The sequence below is a fragment of the Podarcis gaigeae genome (genome assembly GCF_964106915.1).
Source record: "Podarcis gaigeae genome assembly, chromosome: 14".
Lineage (NCBI taxonomy): Eukaryota > Metazoa > Chordata > Lepidosauria > Squamata > Lacertidae > Podarcis > Podarcis gaigeae.
In genome coordinates this window covers 4,977,472-4,993,922 of record NC_139690.1, presented here as the reverse complement: position 1 = coordinate 4,993,922, position 16,451 = coordinate 4,977,472, and the positions used below count along the sequence as shown (strand labels likewise).

At 43.4% G+C, this 16,451-nt stretch overlaps 1 protein-coding gene and 1 long non-coding RNA gene across 23 annotated transcripts in view; both read right to left on the bottom strand.

Annotated features, from left to right (window-relative positions):
• Nucleotides 1-776: 776 nt before the first annotated feature.
• LOC310831828 lies at nucleotides 777-1,907 on the bottom strand. Its single transcript, XR_014557999.1, has 2 exons — nucleotides 1,482-1,907; nucleotides 777-1,379 (listed from the first exon to the last, which is right to left on the bottom strand). It is a non-coding gene; the product is annotated as an uncharacterized lncRNA (long non-coding RNA).
• A 2,398-nt stretch (nucleotides 1,908-4,305) lies between these two features.
• The window catches only part of TPM1 (tropomyosin 1), a gene marked incomplete at its 3' end in the record, with an annotated part of 33,866 nt that continues 21,720 nt past the window's right edge, over nucleotides 4,306-16,451 (bottom strand). For 7 of the 22 annotated variants that reach the window (XR_014557951.1, XM_083712886.1, XM_083712887.1 and 4 more), the window contains 3 exons: nucleotides 16,389-16,451; nucleotides 15,790-15,859; nucleotides 4,306-5,302 (listed from right to left, as the gene is read on the bottom strand). Coding sequence is in view for 21 of the 22 variants with exons in the window: in XM_083712886.1 (XP_083569012.1) it covers nucleotides 5,220-5,302; nucleotides 15,790-15,859; nucleotides 16,389-16,451 (216 nt within the window). Of the gene's footprint in view, nucleotides 5,303-6,662; nucleotides 6,749-10,922; nucleotides 11,188-13,655; nucleotides 13,739-15,789; nucleotides 15,860-16,388 lie in introns of those variants that run through there. The other 15 variants (XM_083712888.1, XM_083712878.1, XM_083712889.1 and 12 more) reach the window with 6 other exon arrangements.

Below are 16,451 nucleotides of genomic sequence, written 5' to 3'. Positions count from 1 at the left end.
GTCCTGCTTTTCCTTAGGACATCCCTATTTTCATTGGAGGGTATGGTAGGACGTCTCTATTTTCATTTGAGAAATGTTGGAGGGTGACAGCTGGAGTGACAGCTATTATTAAGCCATCATTAAATAGCAATTTAAAGCAGGGAAGGGGAGGCTGTGGCCCTCCAGTTGCTGTTAGGTTCCAAGTCTCATTAGGCAGCAGGTCAGGGATTATACAATGTCTAGACGCTGGGAGAACGGAGTATGTACACATTTTCTTCCTGCTGCCTGATAAACTTCACTTACCATTAGGCAGAGCGAGGCAACCTACCGCAGCAGATTTTGGAGTACTATTAAAAGGCAGCTAAGTGTTCATTTTTAAATTTATTATTATATACTAACCACCATTTGGATTTTCTGCCTCAGGCTTGCTCCAAAATGTCCAGAACTGTCTCCATCTTGGACTTTGTTCACTGGGATGCTTTTTTGAACAAGCTCCATTGAAATGAACATCCTGGTGGATCATACCCATTACTTTTAAAGTCTAAAACTCAGCAACTGAAATAAGGCCGCACTGTGGGCAAGTAGGTGGAGCAATGATGAAAACCAAGGATGGGAGCAAATTATTTTGGCCATTAACAATTTATTCTGTACCATAAAGTAGTGCAGAATCCAGGAAATATAGAGTAACAAATTCTTGCATCCTTTCCCGTGTCCAGTGATGTTTTGAACTATGGAGCTGGGCTCCAAGCCAGACCAAACCACTTTCAGATGTGCAATCAAATGCAGACCAGGTGGGATTCATTTCAGCATTTGTTGTTTTAATTCTCATTACTATTTTCCTAATAAAACAGAGTCATTTATCAAATGCCAAATTCATATCCAACACAGAGAAAGTCTGGATTCACTTAAGAGCATTTTACTTTGGCAGATTACTTACAGCAACATTATTGAATGTACAGCGGTGGAGACTGCCTTCCCAGTGCCCAGGGCTTGGAGGGCACCATGAGGAAGACGCTGATGGAGAGGCGCACACCCTTCTCAACCGGATTGGGCTAATTGGAAGCACGCCTGCCTCTTGCATCCTCATGTTGCTCTTCCAGCGCAAGAAAGAAGGGAGAAATGAGCAGGACGCAGCAGGGGAGGCGCACACCCTTCCAGTCAGCCAGGTGGGGAAGTGCACTCACCTGCCGGATGCCAGCCCTGCTGCCCTTCCAACCCTGAAAGCTGGGCGATGCTTCCCTCAATGAGGGATTCCGTCGTGGGGGCACCTCGTTGCGACCCCTCCCAAAATGCGCCTGTGGCCACGTGCCCCCCTCCACGCTAGGCCACTGCGACTGCATTGTGTTGATAGTCCTTTCCATTTGAATCGTGGTGGAATGATTTCTTGGGCTCAGACTTTGCTCTGGACTTTTTTGGGGAGATCAGTTTCCAAGCAGCATGGAAATAAGCATAACTCTTCCTTTGCCCTATTTGCATTATGCCATGGGTAGCCAAAGTTGCACGTTCAGGATGTTTTGGGCCTGCAACTCTCATCAACCCTGACCACTAGTACTGCTGGTTTGGTCTCCTGGGAGTTTTGCCCTTATTTGTGTTCCTAAGCTGTCTGTGAAAGCCCCAGTTCAATACCTTTTGGTACCGAAACTTCAAATGGCAACTTCCCCCTCACTATAACAGGCACACAATCCACTGAGAAAGCCCCTTCTGCAATGCCTACACCAACTGCTGTGTACCTGTACAAGGTGAAAAAGAAGTCAAGATTAAGAAATATGGCAGATATGCCTGAAAATATGCTGTTTGGTGCCCTGAGAAGCCCCTTCCCAGAGAGAGAATCTCATCTGCACAGGGTTGGTGCTCAGCAGCTCTTCGTAATAATTTGAATTACTATGACTTTATATTGTTGCTTTATGTTATTGTGTGTTGTTGCTTTATGTTATCTGTTATTATCTGTTGTTGCTTTATGTTAGTGTTTGATAATATAGTGATTGCAGTGTGTGTGTGTAATTTTTATTTTAAATTTTCTGTTTTGCAATTTCAAATAAACATTTTACATACTTTAACGTATCCAGTGACTTCCCTTCTTCTCTTTCCATGGTTCATTTTGCATATCTTACATCCCTGCATATTTTACAATAACTATTCCAATTGGTTTTCCACTATTACATCTATGAAAAATTATTTACTCTGTTGAATTTATCTTAATGGTGCCAGCATTTTCAGCTGTACAGTTATTTTCCCTATATTCAATAAACATTTTCCAATCTTATTTAAATGTATGTTTTTCATGCTCTCTTATTCTATATGTTAAATCTGCAAGTTGTGCATATTCTGTCAACTTAAATTGCCAATCTTCTTTAGTTGGGACCTCGCTCACTTTCCATTTTTGGACTAACAAAACATGGGCTGCAGTTGTTGCATACAAAAATAAACTTTTCCGACACCTGGGGATTTCAGTCCGAGTTATCCGCAACAGAAAGCACTCCAGGTGGTTGTGTTTTTTTTTTTTGGGGGGGGGAGTAATTTTAAACATTTTTTTCAGTTCATTATAAATCATTTTCCAATACTTTTTTACCTTCATAGTTTGTTGTTTTTTAATGCTATTATGATTATTGTGAGCCGCTTTGATCTCAACATTTGTTGTTGGAAAAGCAGCATATAAATATTAAATCAAAATCCTATCAGGTCCAGCCAGCATGACCAGTGGTCAGGGCTGAGGAACTTAAGTTCAAAACATCTGAATTCTGCTGTTCAGAGATACAAAAATGGAATGTGTGTTGGCACTTAAGAATTATAGACAGGCAGGTGTCATCTAAAACACTGGGGTGGGGGGCAGATCTGGGTAGACTACTCCTAATCCTGCTCTTGTACTCCTTACTGTAAGAAAATGGCATGATGATGCCAGCATTTCCAGTACTGAAAGAAAAGAGCCTTTTCCCAAAAAGCTGTCTTTCCAAACTGCCCAAAGAGCTGACAGCCTCACTGATTCCAGAAATTAACTGCCCCATGTTGAAATACTTCTGACTTTAAACTCTTCAACTTTCAATATTTGCTTCATGCAATGAATTCAGGAAGAAAGTTTTACAGGTTTCCTCTGTGAAAGGGCTTCTTCAGAATGTTCCCCAAAGAATGTAATAGAACAGAAAGCCATATGCTTCGTAGAAACTCTTCATGTTGTTACTGATATGCTGATCGGATCACCGATCCAATAAGGATTTCCTACGGGCTCAATGCCAAGCTGCTGCTTAGTGTGTTCTGGGATTGTAGGGTTTCAGGGGGTGTCAGAGGCTTAGGATAGGAAGTGCCCAAAGTAAAATAAAAACCACCCATACTTGCCAGCAGGATAGCAGCCGCCTCCTTAGGTGGAGGCCTACATTCACCATGGAAAGCTGAGGTGCTTTGGTTTAAAAGTTAACAAAATGTTCCTGCTCCCTTTCCTGGAGGCTTCCTGGAAATTCTAGCAGTATGATAGAAAACACACAGCTAATATTTTCTAGGGGTGCAGAGGTAGGACATTTTCTGGGGTGATGTGTGCGCACGGAATTGCAACTCAACACTGTGAGTGCCTGTCTTTAGGAATCCTCCATCATCCATGAGGAACCAGTGACCCTCCAGACGCTGCTCAACTCCCAACATCCATTATTCTCCAGGCAGCACAGCCAACGGTCAGGGTTGATAGAGAATTTTGGTTCAGCAACATATAGAGTGGCTGGGGCAACCCAGCCAGATGGGCAGGGTATAAATAATAATAATAATAATAATAATAATAATAATAATAATAATAATAATAATAATTAGAGAACCACAGGTCCCTTGCCCAACTTTGAGCCTTTAGTTTCTCCATCTGTCCTTGTTAACACACTTGCTTCAGCAGCATCCACCTTTACTCCAGGGGAAAGGCAGGCTCTCTACTTTCCCTACCCCCAATTCACTGCTGAGGACTTGAAGCATACAATAAGGTCTCCAGATCTGCCTTGACTCATGCATGAAATGGGTGACACCTCTCCATGACTAAAAAGCTGCTGGATTGTGGTGAATATGTGAACTGTGGTGCATGGCACTCATCCATGCTTCATGCAGACTCCTCACCACCACCCCCAAATTACTTTTCACTTAGGCATTATACCTCTCCTCCCCCCCCCCCCAATTTTTGATAGAACCTTTAAAAGGATCTGAAGTTGAGGATTAAGTTTGCTGGAACCCCCATTTTCCATCCTACGTCTTGCCAGTGCTGGAACGATGACACCCTTCCTCCCGTTTCCATCACGATAACAGAAAAGCTGCATGCACAAAACCCGTAAGATGGGAAAATAAAGATCACAAGGCAGCATGTTTTTACAAAATGTCCTAGAGTGCTTGTTCTTTTATTCTATTATCAATTATACAATGTTTACATACAGATACGTTTTTTTTAAAACTGCTAAAAAAAAGTGTGTCAAACAAACATGTGGCAAATACCAAATGTATTTGATTCCCTTGAGTTTCAGACAAAAACAGAGTTAACAACTGGAATCCATTGATGAAAAATGTTTGGTTTGTTCCCCAGTGCAGCGGATCTTAAGACACTGCCATGGAATGACTTTTTGCAGACCAAAATGCTGCCTAACCATTTGTAGTGAGCTGTAAATTGCACGTTTTCAACTCAGGCATTAAATAGTTTAAAATGGAGCCTACAGACCTGTTTTGTTCTCAAATGCAAAGGCCAAACCTTTGCAGCTTGAGGCATCTCCAAAGAAATCAAATTACTGAGCTGGACAAACCGCTGAGATTAAAGAAATACCATTCAAAGGACCACACAAGTACCTTTAGTTTCAAGGAATGTCAAACACACACACCCCTCCTTGTTCCTCTCCGGAGTTTCTAACATCAATCTTTGTTTAATATCTAAGTTGGCTGGACAGGTGGAAGAGAACATTTCTGCCATCACCTGCCCCCTCCCCCCCCAGCAAAGGCTGCACACAATTTGCAGCACTGAATTCTACAAAACGGAGGCAACATTAGGGCCAGGAATATGGCACAGCTGATTCACAGCCACATGGAGCCTAACCCCATACATATACATATACATGTGTATATATGTTGTTTTCCCTGACTCCATGCCTGGGGTTTAGCAAGTGGACCTGTGAGTATAGCAACATGGGGGGACAGTAATAAAATAAAGACACATTTCAGGGTTTCATGGCAAGCAGGTGAAAAAATAAATCAAAACAAAGCTGACAGTGGTGTGGCCGCAGCTATGGTGGTTTTCACATGTTGTTTAGCTCCAGTAAAGTTTGATCCAGCATTTGATGCATATTGAGGTTCTCTTCTTTGGCATGTGCCACTTTCTCTGTTTTGGATTAGAAAAGTCAAGTTATGAAAAAAAATGTCATTGCTTTATATTAATTGTACACAGGCAAATATCATTTGTAAATGAGCATGAAGGGTGCATGACCACGACATATTAGGATTAACATAAACTAGGCGGTGACAAAGGCAACACACTTCAGAGCAGGCAGCAGCCCAAAAACACCTTTGCCAAATGAGAAGCCAGTTATCTGTTGGGTCCATCATCAAAGGAGGCAGCAGCCAAGACCCGGGACTTGTTTTTGGCACAAAGACACCTGGCTCATATCATATCATATCAAACATAACACTAAAGAACCAGGTGGTGGGGGGGAACTAAACAGAGTAAGTTAAGCTACAACTTCGGGGAGTGTTTTTTGTTTTAATCCTAGTGGCACCAAAAAACCCATCAACCTTATGTCTCATGACGGCTGCCAACTCAATTCAATGAGTTTTCTAATTTTTCTTTAAAAAATAGTAATAGGGAAAGGTACAAAAGAATGTCAGGCCGCCAGTTCCAGGGAAAGTCCAGGAGGAAATGCAAACATGTTCTTAAAAATGCTGATGACAGGACTTCAGAAGCAGTTTTACCCATTTGATATTTAGCAACTACCAGAAAATGAAAGCCGGGAGGGGGGACCAGTTTGACTGTATGGAAAAAAACCCCAGTTGACTTATTTTTACAGCAGCCTTCCAACTTCCCCCCGCAAAAGAGAAAGAAAGAAAGAAAGAAAGAAAGAAAGAAAGAAAGAAAGAAAGAAAGAAAGAGTTTTACAACAGTTCTTAGTTTTGTTACATGCACACTTTGTAGGACAGCCACTAAACACGCTTCAGTGATGCTGACATAAGCACAGAAACTGCAGAACCACATACAACCCAACAGTAACAGTGACCTTGTTATGATGCAAGCGTACCTTTAAATTGACCAGAGGTTCTCAATAATGGCCTCTTCTTTAGGTGGGTAGTTTAACCCATAAACAAAAGCTGTTTTTACCAGGACTCAAACTCATGGGGTTCAGATTCCAAATAAGCAGCTGGGAGTACATTTGATTTGAGATCTTTTAAATAAAAGATTCAGGTTTCCAAGTTCTCTCCGCTCCCACCTCTGTGTGTTACTCCACTCTAAGAGGAAGGCTGCTTGGTTTCCTCTTTGTTTGTAAAATTATCACCAGGCGTATAGCTGGCCTTTGAACAATAAAGGAAAAATTCTAAACAGAGCACAACTGATCGGTGAAATTTTAAAATGTTCCTAAGTCAAGCCAGTTTCACCTCCAATAATCACCAAAGTATTTCTTACTCGCACAGGTCTCTTGCATATTTCAATATCAACTGAATCACAAGCACATTTGTTAGAAAGGGTTGGTTCCTACTAAAGCTTAATCCTCGTTCAGGGCCAACTTTAGTTCGTTAGTTAGACGGCGGTTTTGCTCAAGCTGCTGGTAGAGGTGGTCTGGGCAAGTCAGCAAGCGAATCAGGAGAAAAAAGAAGGAGGAAGAGGCAGAAGGAACAGAAGGTTAGAGACAGACCAAAAAATTAACCAGAAAAATCACCCCATGCAGACAGCTCAGTAGCCAGAAAGGCATTGGAAAAGTGCACGAGTTTCGAGCAATCCTGAGATGGAAACACAGACTTCAAAAGCTCAAACACGTCCAGTGTTAGTGATGGCCCAGATGCTGTTGGACTACAACTCCCATCAGCCCTGACCATTAGCCAAGTCAGCTGGGACACATGGAAGCTGGAGTCCAGTAACAGCTGGAGGTTCCTCATGCTCTTGTTACAGGCATGGCAGAACACCAGCCAGGAAGAACAGTCTACCGTCAAAAGTGGGCAATGCGCTCCCCGGCAATAACCACGTTAGAAGATGACTGTTCATAAACTGGAGAACCACCACTCCTTTCTGCAGTGGGGGACGGTGGCATAGCATGCATCGGGGCTCGGCAGCACCATTAAGGGTGGCAGGCCAGGAGACGGCCAAGTATCAGGGTTTGGGGCACCATTCAGAAGACAGTCTTTCCCACACTGGCCAACCAAAATCTTCCGTCCCATAATTCATCCCAGCTTTCCACACCTCTGAGCTGTTCCAGAGCCTTGAACAGAAGCCTTGCCCTATAGCAGCTTCCTGATGTTCTAGGAGGCTGTGGCCTTTTCCTGGCAATGTAAAGGCTGCAGCCGGACTTTATTTGTGGCTCACCTTTTCAAACGCAAACACATTTTACACACGTTAGACACATTTCTCTGAACTTTTCCCCACCGATTTTTCCCACCTTCTTCAAGGAGCTTGAAATGGTGTACAGGGTTCTCCCTCTTTCCATTTTATCCTCACAGCAACCCTGTGAGGTTAGGCTGAGAGGCAGCAACTTGAACCCTGGTCAAACTAAGATCCAGGGGCCGGATGCGGCCCAATCGCCTTCTAAATCCGGACCGCGGGCGGTCCGGGAATCAGCGTGTTTTCACATGAGTAGAATGTGTCCTTTTATTTAAAATGCATCTCTGGGTTATTTGTGGGGCATAGGAACTCGTTATTTTTTCAATTCATTATATTTTTCAAAATATAGTCCTGCCCCCCACAAGGTCTGAGGGACAGTGGACCGGCCCCCTGCTGAAAGTTTGCTGACCCCTGAAAGTCCAACACTCTAACCACTACCCATGCCAGCTCCATTGTTGAACAGAGAGCACCCAGAAACCTCTATGATAAGATCCAAGTGAGACAGGCTTTCCTGCTTGTATGAAAAGATCCCATTATGGTCTCTTTATAGTGGCTAGCCAAAGGGCAGGGTGTTGAATGCATCATTCAAAAAGAAGTTTTTGAACAGCTCTTCACTGCCTCCTTTTATCCCCAGAACAACCTCAAATATCCCATAAGATATGCGTATGTTTATGAGACTGCATTTTTGTAAATAAACTGGGTAATATTACACTGGACAGAATATGACCACAGGAATCATTGCCGGGAGATACGTTTGATGTGATGACTTTCAGTCCTTCAGCTGCTCTTTTATTTCTTTAAGTAATTTATTGGTAATTTGTAATGTAATTGTTATATGTAATTTATTGGCATTGAGCTGTATGGCCTGATTCTTTTACGTAACATGTTGCTTTGAGATTTTGATACAAGGCGATGAACAAGCTAAATACATAAATGACCATGGAGAGGCTAAGGCTTGCCCTTACATTGTTTTCTCAACATATTTCAAGTATATAAAAATAATAACATTTAACACATTTATGGTTAACCAGCGAACTAAACAAACATAGAAGCCCAGTACCAAAAGTGTGACACAGAAGTGAAATAAGTCATGATAACAACAGAATAAAACTGGTAACATGTCCATTTTCATTGATGAAATTAATTTGTGCTACCACGAAACCATCCATGTATTATGAAGTAGAATCAATTCTCACAAGAAACTTCACCAACTCATTGGGTCCTTTGGCGTGTATCAATGAGATCATACATCTGTAAGTATCATGTACATGAGTAAAATATGTGTCCAAGTGGCTCTCTCAAACCAAGGTACAGATGCTCCAATGGACCAGTTATTTCCAATAGCTATGGAGGAAGCCACCAGCCTCAATTTCTCTTGCTTTGGTTGCTGGGACTCTCAATGAGCAGCTTAGTGTTGGGGTGCTAATAGAAAGGGCAGGCCTGTTGCAGCCTTCCAAACTTGGTGCTCTCCATATATTTTGAACTACAACTCCCATCAGCCCCCAGAACTGGCCCTGCTGGCTGGGGATTAATAGAGTTCTATTCCAAAACATCTAGAGGGTGCATTCTTGATGTGAGAATGCCTTTTAGATATACTTTATTTGTATTCATATTTTTGTCTTACTGCTATACACATTTATTTCTATACATACTTTCCCTCCAAATAATTTCAGAGCACTTACAAAAAAAACAAAAAACAAACAAATTAAATACACTTTAAATAAAATACGTATTTAAAAACATTAAACCACTGTAGAATTCTACCCACCATAGCCAGTAATATCTATTATTATTCTAAGCTGGGGCCCTGGGAAAGCATGCAGGTCTTCAAGCAAGTTTTCATCAGCTAGCAAACTTCTACTGTAAGCATCTCAGAAGATGTGCATTACTTGATGATATGTAAATGTCACAAATAAATAAATAAGACTGGCCCGGTGACATGAAACACAATATACAGTTGTACCTTGGAAGTCAAACAGAATCCGTTCCAGAAGTCCGTTCGGCTTCCAAAACGTTCAAAAACCAAAGCGTGGCTTATGATTGGCTGTAGCCCATTGGAAGCCCTGTCGGACATTCGGATTCCACAAGAACGTTTGAAAACCATAACACTTACTTCCAGGTTTCAATCTTTCGGGAGCGAAGGCGTTCGAGATCCAAGGAACAACTGTACATAGCTATTCAGAATTTGATTACAAATTTGTTTAATGGGATTACTCTCAAATAAGTGGGCATGCACCCACTTACTTGGGAGTAAGCAACACTGAATTCAGCTGGGTCTAGTTCCAAGCAGACATTCACAGGACTGCAATGTTAGCAATGTTTCATCTCATATGAGGATTATGCTTTCCTCATTTATCTTCACATTACATGAATGGCTTATGATGAGGATTCAAATAAAATCAAATTTTGCCAGCTAGCCACCAGTTAATTCTGGAGCATTTCCATTTTTCACAGATGAAACAATTATTGTATTGAACGTATCATCACATTTTCTTATTGTCCTGTCCGTATCATGACTTATTTCCATTTGATCACTCTTGCAGATTTGGAGTTGCTTGGTCTGCCTAGGTCTTCAGAGGAAGACAACCGTTTTGCAAGCCAAATACCACCCTGGCAACCAACTGGCCAACACCTTCACCAGTAGGGAAATATTTCCAGCCAACAGCTACACTGGGCAATTCCCCAACCACAGACTGATCCACGATGGTCCAAACCAATATGAGTTCAGCCTGTGACATGTGAAAAATATATGTTCAAAAACCTTCTAATGAACACTTTGTAACTGACCAGCTGGGAAGAGAGGAGAGAGCCTATTAAAGAGGACTTTTCTCAGCCTCAGCTCTTTACTCAATCTGGGTTTTCAGCTTCCTTTGTTGGATGTGGTTCTGCCACCTTCCCCTTCGATCGCCTCCAGAATCATAAGGGTTAGAACCATGTTTATTTTTAAGTGGAAGCTGAGATTCTCCGAACACTCAGTTCTGAGAGCGTCCACACACAGAAGCCTGACTACAGTGGACTTTCACCATATGCAGAGACCCTTAGTTCTAAGCTGACAGGCTTCCAAATGCCCACACTTTTAAACAAATACTTCTTAAGAATCCAGCTTATATTGTCTCACCTGGCTAAGAGGGAGGGAGAAGTCAAGGAAGAAAAAGGAAACTCGCTTTAAAAAGGAGACCCTTTTTCCATCCAACAATGGGAGGTTACACTACGGATGCTGCATTCTTGGATTAAAGACAGGAGGTTTGTGAAATGGGATGAGGGGGGAGGGTAGAGTGGAAGAGAGAGGCAAAAAAAACAAACAAACTAAAATAGAAAGTAAGAATAAATCCCTAATGGCGAGAAAGCAGGTTTTTTTTATTTTATTCATACTTGAAATGATGGAAATAAATAAAAGAAATAGCAAAAGAGATACAGCTTACACAGTGGGATTCTTTTTTTATTTTACACTGAAGGTTGGCCAGTTTCTGTACAGTCGAAAAGGCACAGAAGAGGGAGGAGAGAGGAAGAGACAGTGTTCACCCCACGTCCTGCGAGCAAAGGGAGAGCTAGGAGGAAAAGGTTAAAGGGAAACTGGGCGAGAAGGACAGGACCGTGTACTGAGAAACAGCCAGCAGCTTGGAAAAGATGGGTTGTCCAGCGTGATGAAGGTGTCTTTGGAGGAGTGAAGCAAAGACATTTATCTGCACAGAGATAAAAGAAAGGAAATGAAAAAAATGGCATCATGGATGGCGTGGAAGAGGCAGCAGCAAGGGGGAGGAGCAAGACAGGAGAGAGGCAACAGGTCAGAGAAACAAAGCCAGCTTTGATCAGAGGGCTGCTCCTGCTGTAATGACACATTTCACAGCTGGGGCTGTCAGCCCTCCCAAACTGGGGTGGGGTGGGGGGCTGCCAGAGCCAACATTTTTCAGTACCTCCAAACACAGCACTCAGAACATGCCTTGCTCATCATGACAAATTTATGCAATCAGCCTGGGAGGGAGGGGACGTTGAGCTCATGGACGTCTTAATTGCATCCCCCCCCCCCACTTTAGAGTGACTGGGGTGACAAAGAAAATGACCGTCAGTGTAAGGGGTGCAGGGTTCGTTGGAGGGAAAAAGCCAATTGCCTCCACAAGCACTCTTGGCAGGTATTTCTTTTTAATATTCACAATTAATATTCACTTTCAAAACATATACAAAAAACGGTCTTAAAAACATCTATTTCTGCAGCTTGATTCAGAGTAACTCTGGGCACACACCATTCCAAGAGTCAAAAGCAGCCTGGCGCTCTCCAGATGTTGCTGGTCTCCAACTCCCATCTGCCCCGGCCAGAATGGCCAACGGCCAGGAATAAGGGGAGCTAGAGCCGAACACCGCAGGGGCCAGAGCAGGGTGGAGAAGGCTGGCAGACCCTTATTCACACACCTGCTATTTCAAGCCAGGCATATCCAACTTCCTCACCTGCCTTTTCCAAATTCCCTCTCAGGCAGGACCTGGAAAAAAATCTCTACTTTCTTTAGCCAAGAAGGTTATTGTGTTAGTGTGCAATGTTCAGCCAATATGCAGAAATTTAAAAGTACTGAAATTTTGCAAAGAAGCTAGCCATGCAATTTGGGAAGTAGGTTGAGATTTCCCCTTTTGCTGTTTTTAAATAAGTTAGCAAATTTCTTGTTACAAGTTCTCAGTACAGGACAGTTGACTTCTGCTCAGCATTTCTAAGACATTAAAAAGCAAATCGACCCCACAGACTCAAACTCCCAGCAATTTCCACTATCTATGGGCTACTTGTTTTATGGGCTACTTAGGTGTTCTAAGACTCAGCACTGATGGTACATTATTTAAGCAATTTCTATGCCTTTGTTTCCTTTCCCTAACTAGGAAATAATTATTTAAAAGAAACCTGCATTCCAACTTTAGACCATGCCCAACCAGTGGGAAGCAGGCAGAGTGTGAAAGCAGCAGCTCCCTTTGGCCGCTGGATTACACCAATCCTAAACCCCCAAGATCTCTCCACAGAAATAAGATATATGGACTGCAATAAACTGCAAACTCATCCTGAGCTGAATTTTTTTTTGGGGGGGGGGTGAAGGAAGCTAAGATCACCTGATCTCTCACTTTAAAACTCCTTGCCATGTTCTGAGAATCTGAAAAAATGGGAAAATGTCACTGTTCTCCTAGTGTACAACCAGAGGCCTATTATGGGAAATCTGCAAAGCAGGATCCCAGTGCAAGACAGCAACTCACCCCACTTGTGATTTGTAGCAACTGGTATTCAGAGGCATGTCTGTCCTGAATCTCCAGCCCCTATTTCTCTTAAAGCAACATGCACCAAAGTCTGTTAACTACACTGAACCTCTTGCATAGCAGGAATGCGTGAAAGAGTGAAGCAAAATGATACTGAGAAGCAGGATCCAATAATTGTGTGGCTGTTTTTAAAAGCAGGTGGACCGCAGGTAGCATAGATTATCCAACCTGAAGTATGTTTGCTAGGAAGTACATTCCACTAATTTCAACTGAGTTCATCTCCTAGCAGTGGAGGTTAGGAATGCAACCGTAAAAACTTACTAAATTTGGGAACAGAACTTTAGAAATGCTGCAACAGAAGAGAACTTGAAGAAGAAACACTCCAAAAAGGGTGTAGGGAGAGAGCAGGATGGACACACACTTAGGTAAAAATGAGCCTTGTAGGAATGTCAGATAAATTCAACTATCCAAGCATGAAACTTGCCCACTCTTTACTGCAATAGAAAACGCTCAAAGACCATTGAATTTCCCTCTCGTTAAGAGAGTCTGGTAAGCTGCCCAGCAAAAGGAATTGCACTGGGTGTCTGGGGGACCTCACAGCTGATTGCCAATAATTGTGTTATGAATTTGGCTGCCAGCCAATCTATTGCTGACTAGGAATGCCTTGTGCTCTATGAAACCACGAAACTGGCATGGAAATTATTAGGAGACATTTAACAAACTCTCCAAGATTTTAAAGGTTGGAAGCTTACTTTTATTTAAAATGTTTTCCCCTACCCTAGATGCTGCCACCAGACCACAGCCATGCCAGCACCAGGTGTGCTAAGAGGTCAACCCTGCACTAAAGAGTGAGCCAGTTTAACCTGCAAGGCTGCAGCAGCGAGGCGCCTTGGGGGCAGAGGGGCAGGCAGAAACAAGAGGCCAATTACATGGAAGTCATGTCGTTGAGAGCGTGATCCAGCTCCTCGCTGATGGCCTTGTACTTGAGTTTCTGAGCATACAACTCATCTGAGAGTCACCAAGGGGAAGGCAGAAGAAGTGGGAGGAGGAGGAGGAGGCAGTGACCAAGGGTGATGTGGAAGCAAAACACCGTCCGGAAGTCACGGCAGCCAGGAGGGGAGAGTTGGAGGTGTGTGGAAGGCAGCAGCGTGTGGCACAGGAGAGGTGTGAGAGAAAGCAAAAGAAAACAGATGAGTCAAATGGGTTCAAAAAGAATTCAAGCGGTGGAGTTGCTAGATGTGGGTAGAAATAACAACAATACAGCATTCCTCAGCAAGCAAATGGTGGGAAATAAACACCGAAGTGATACTGCAAAAACTCTCCTAGATGCTAGCTTTCCATTAAACCTGGATAAAACTTGTTCCTATTTTTCTACATGCATTTGAGCTGTTCCATCTCTGCAGCCAAAAGTTGTAAAGTTTAGACCAGCCTTCTCCAAGCCAGTGCCCTCCAGATGCCTGGACTACAATATCAGCTCCAGCATGATGCAACTGTGCTGGCTTGGGAGGTATTAAGTAGTCCAAAGCATCTAGAGGGCACCAGGTTGGAGAAGTCTGTGGCCTAGACACAGCTTGAAGCAGAAGTTGCACAGTCCCACCTAAGGAAGGCTTTCCTACCAGAAACACATTGGGGCACCAGCATTTCACCAGCGGGAACTTTTTTCTCTAGGACCTGTCAAAGTCCTTATCTCTCCTACTGCTCCTTCCGATTCTGTCATTGCATCATGGGGCTTGAACTCTTGGACCTGGTGCCACTGTCACAGGGTCAGACAGCAGATTGGCTCAGCAGAAAGAATAGCGCTGAGGCCCAAGGGGCTCTGAAACCAAACTCCTCCTTTCCCCCAGAGATGTAGGCCCCTCAAGACCCCTTCCACCCTCTCCCTGTTGGAAGCACCAGAACACACAAGCTGGCAAAGTCCAAGTCCAAAACATTCTTCCAGTATAACAGCAGACAACCCCTTCCCACGCAGCAGTTCCCTACAGAATGAGAACAGGGTCAGGCCTCACACCCCAACAAGAACAGGAAGACTTGAGGGAAGGCTCTCCAGCAACTACTTCCACTTCCCCAAGTGTTCAACCAACACAGAAGAAAATTCCAAGGACTTGTGAAGACCTTGGAAGCAAACGGTCATGTAACTGCTAAACAGATGCTCCCCATTAACACACAAGCAAGGCTTCAAATGTCGCTGACAGTGGAGTCAGTAGGTGCCACCAAATGGCTGTCTTGACCTTCATTCATCATCTCCATCAGAAAACTATGTCAACTTGCAACATTCCTAATGGGAGCAACTGCAATGCCTCTCTTGGCTGACATTTTCAGCCAGTGATCTTAAGGCACTCATAGTATTTCCTATCTGACTTGTTCATTTTTTTTTACGGTGGAATATTCCAGAAGGACCAGGAGGAGGAGGAGGAGGAAGTAGAGTTCAATATTCAAGAGAATGAAGTCTTGAGACACCAAAGGGACAGAGACAAAAGAGAAAGAGGCAAAAGCAAAACTTTCTGTCTAAAGCCAGTTATCAAACATTCTGAAACCCCATTTTCAGTCAATTGTTATTCATCTGCCCTGTTCATGCGTTAAAGGTAAAGGTTAAGTCCTGTCAAATCTGACTATGTGGAAACGCCATTTACCTTCCTGCCACAGCAGTACCTCTTTATTTACTCGCGCTGGTGTGCTTTTGAACTGCTAGGTCGGCGGGAGCTGGGACCGAGCAACGGGAGCTCACCCCGTCACGGGGTTTCAAACTGCTGACCTTCCGATCAGCAAGCCTGAGAGGCTCAGTGGTTTAGACCACAGCGCCACCTGTGTCCCCTCCTGTTCATGAAAGGCAAGTTCAGCCAGCAATCTTCTTCCTCCCTTGCCTCCCTTGCCTAGTGGTCCCTTCCGTTCCAGACACAGTGATGCTAGGGAGGTCTCCCAACCTCTGCTGCCTGGCACTTATCCACGGCAGACGCTTACCAGTATTGACCAAAAATTAGCAATTGTCCACTGTAAGTGCCTACTTCAAAGATGGCGTTTGCTGTCTCAGGTTAGCAAGGGATGCAAATAAAGAAACGTACCTTCTAAGTCATCAATGCTCTTCTCCAGCTTAGTTACCGACCTCTCTGCAAACTCAGCTCGGGTCTCAGCCTGGAGGTCAAGAAAACACACAGAGGCAATGGTCAAAAAGCACAAGGAAGGTCTAGGAAAGCTTCTGCATTGTGCAAAAAGGCTGGGTGGCGGCAGCAGGAGAATCTTCCAAAACAGAGTGGGAAACCAGCTCCAAATACAACAATATAGCATTTCAATTATTTTTATTTATTCATGTTGTATCTTGCCCTTCCTACCAAAGGAAGGTAGGAAGGTAGGGAGCCCAGGGCGACAATTGTATTTATAGGTGACATCCAATTACATTATGCTCAGAGTAGAACTATTAAAATTTATGGACCCAAAATCAATGGCCTAAAACTGGATGCAGCCCTCTGTTTTTTAGTACATGGAGACCACAAAGGACATTTTCTGATCAGAATGGAAGTTTCCCAAGAGCAGAGCAAAGCTCTCGTGCCCTCCACTTGGGCAAGAAATAAGATTCTTCATGCTGTTTGGCCAAAATCTCTTAAAAGCTGCAGGGAAAAGAAGAGGGGTGGCTTCTGTCCCAAGGATACAGCGGCATTTTTACCTCTTTCAGTTTGTCAGTAAGGACCTTGATCTCCTCTTCATACTTGTCTTCCTTCTGTGAGTA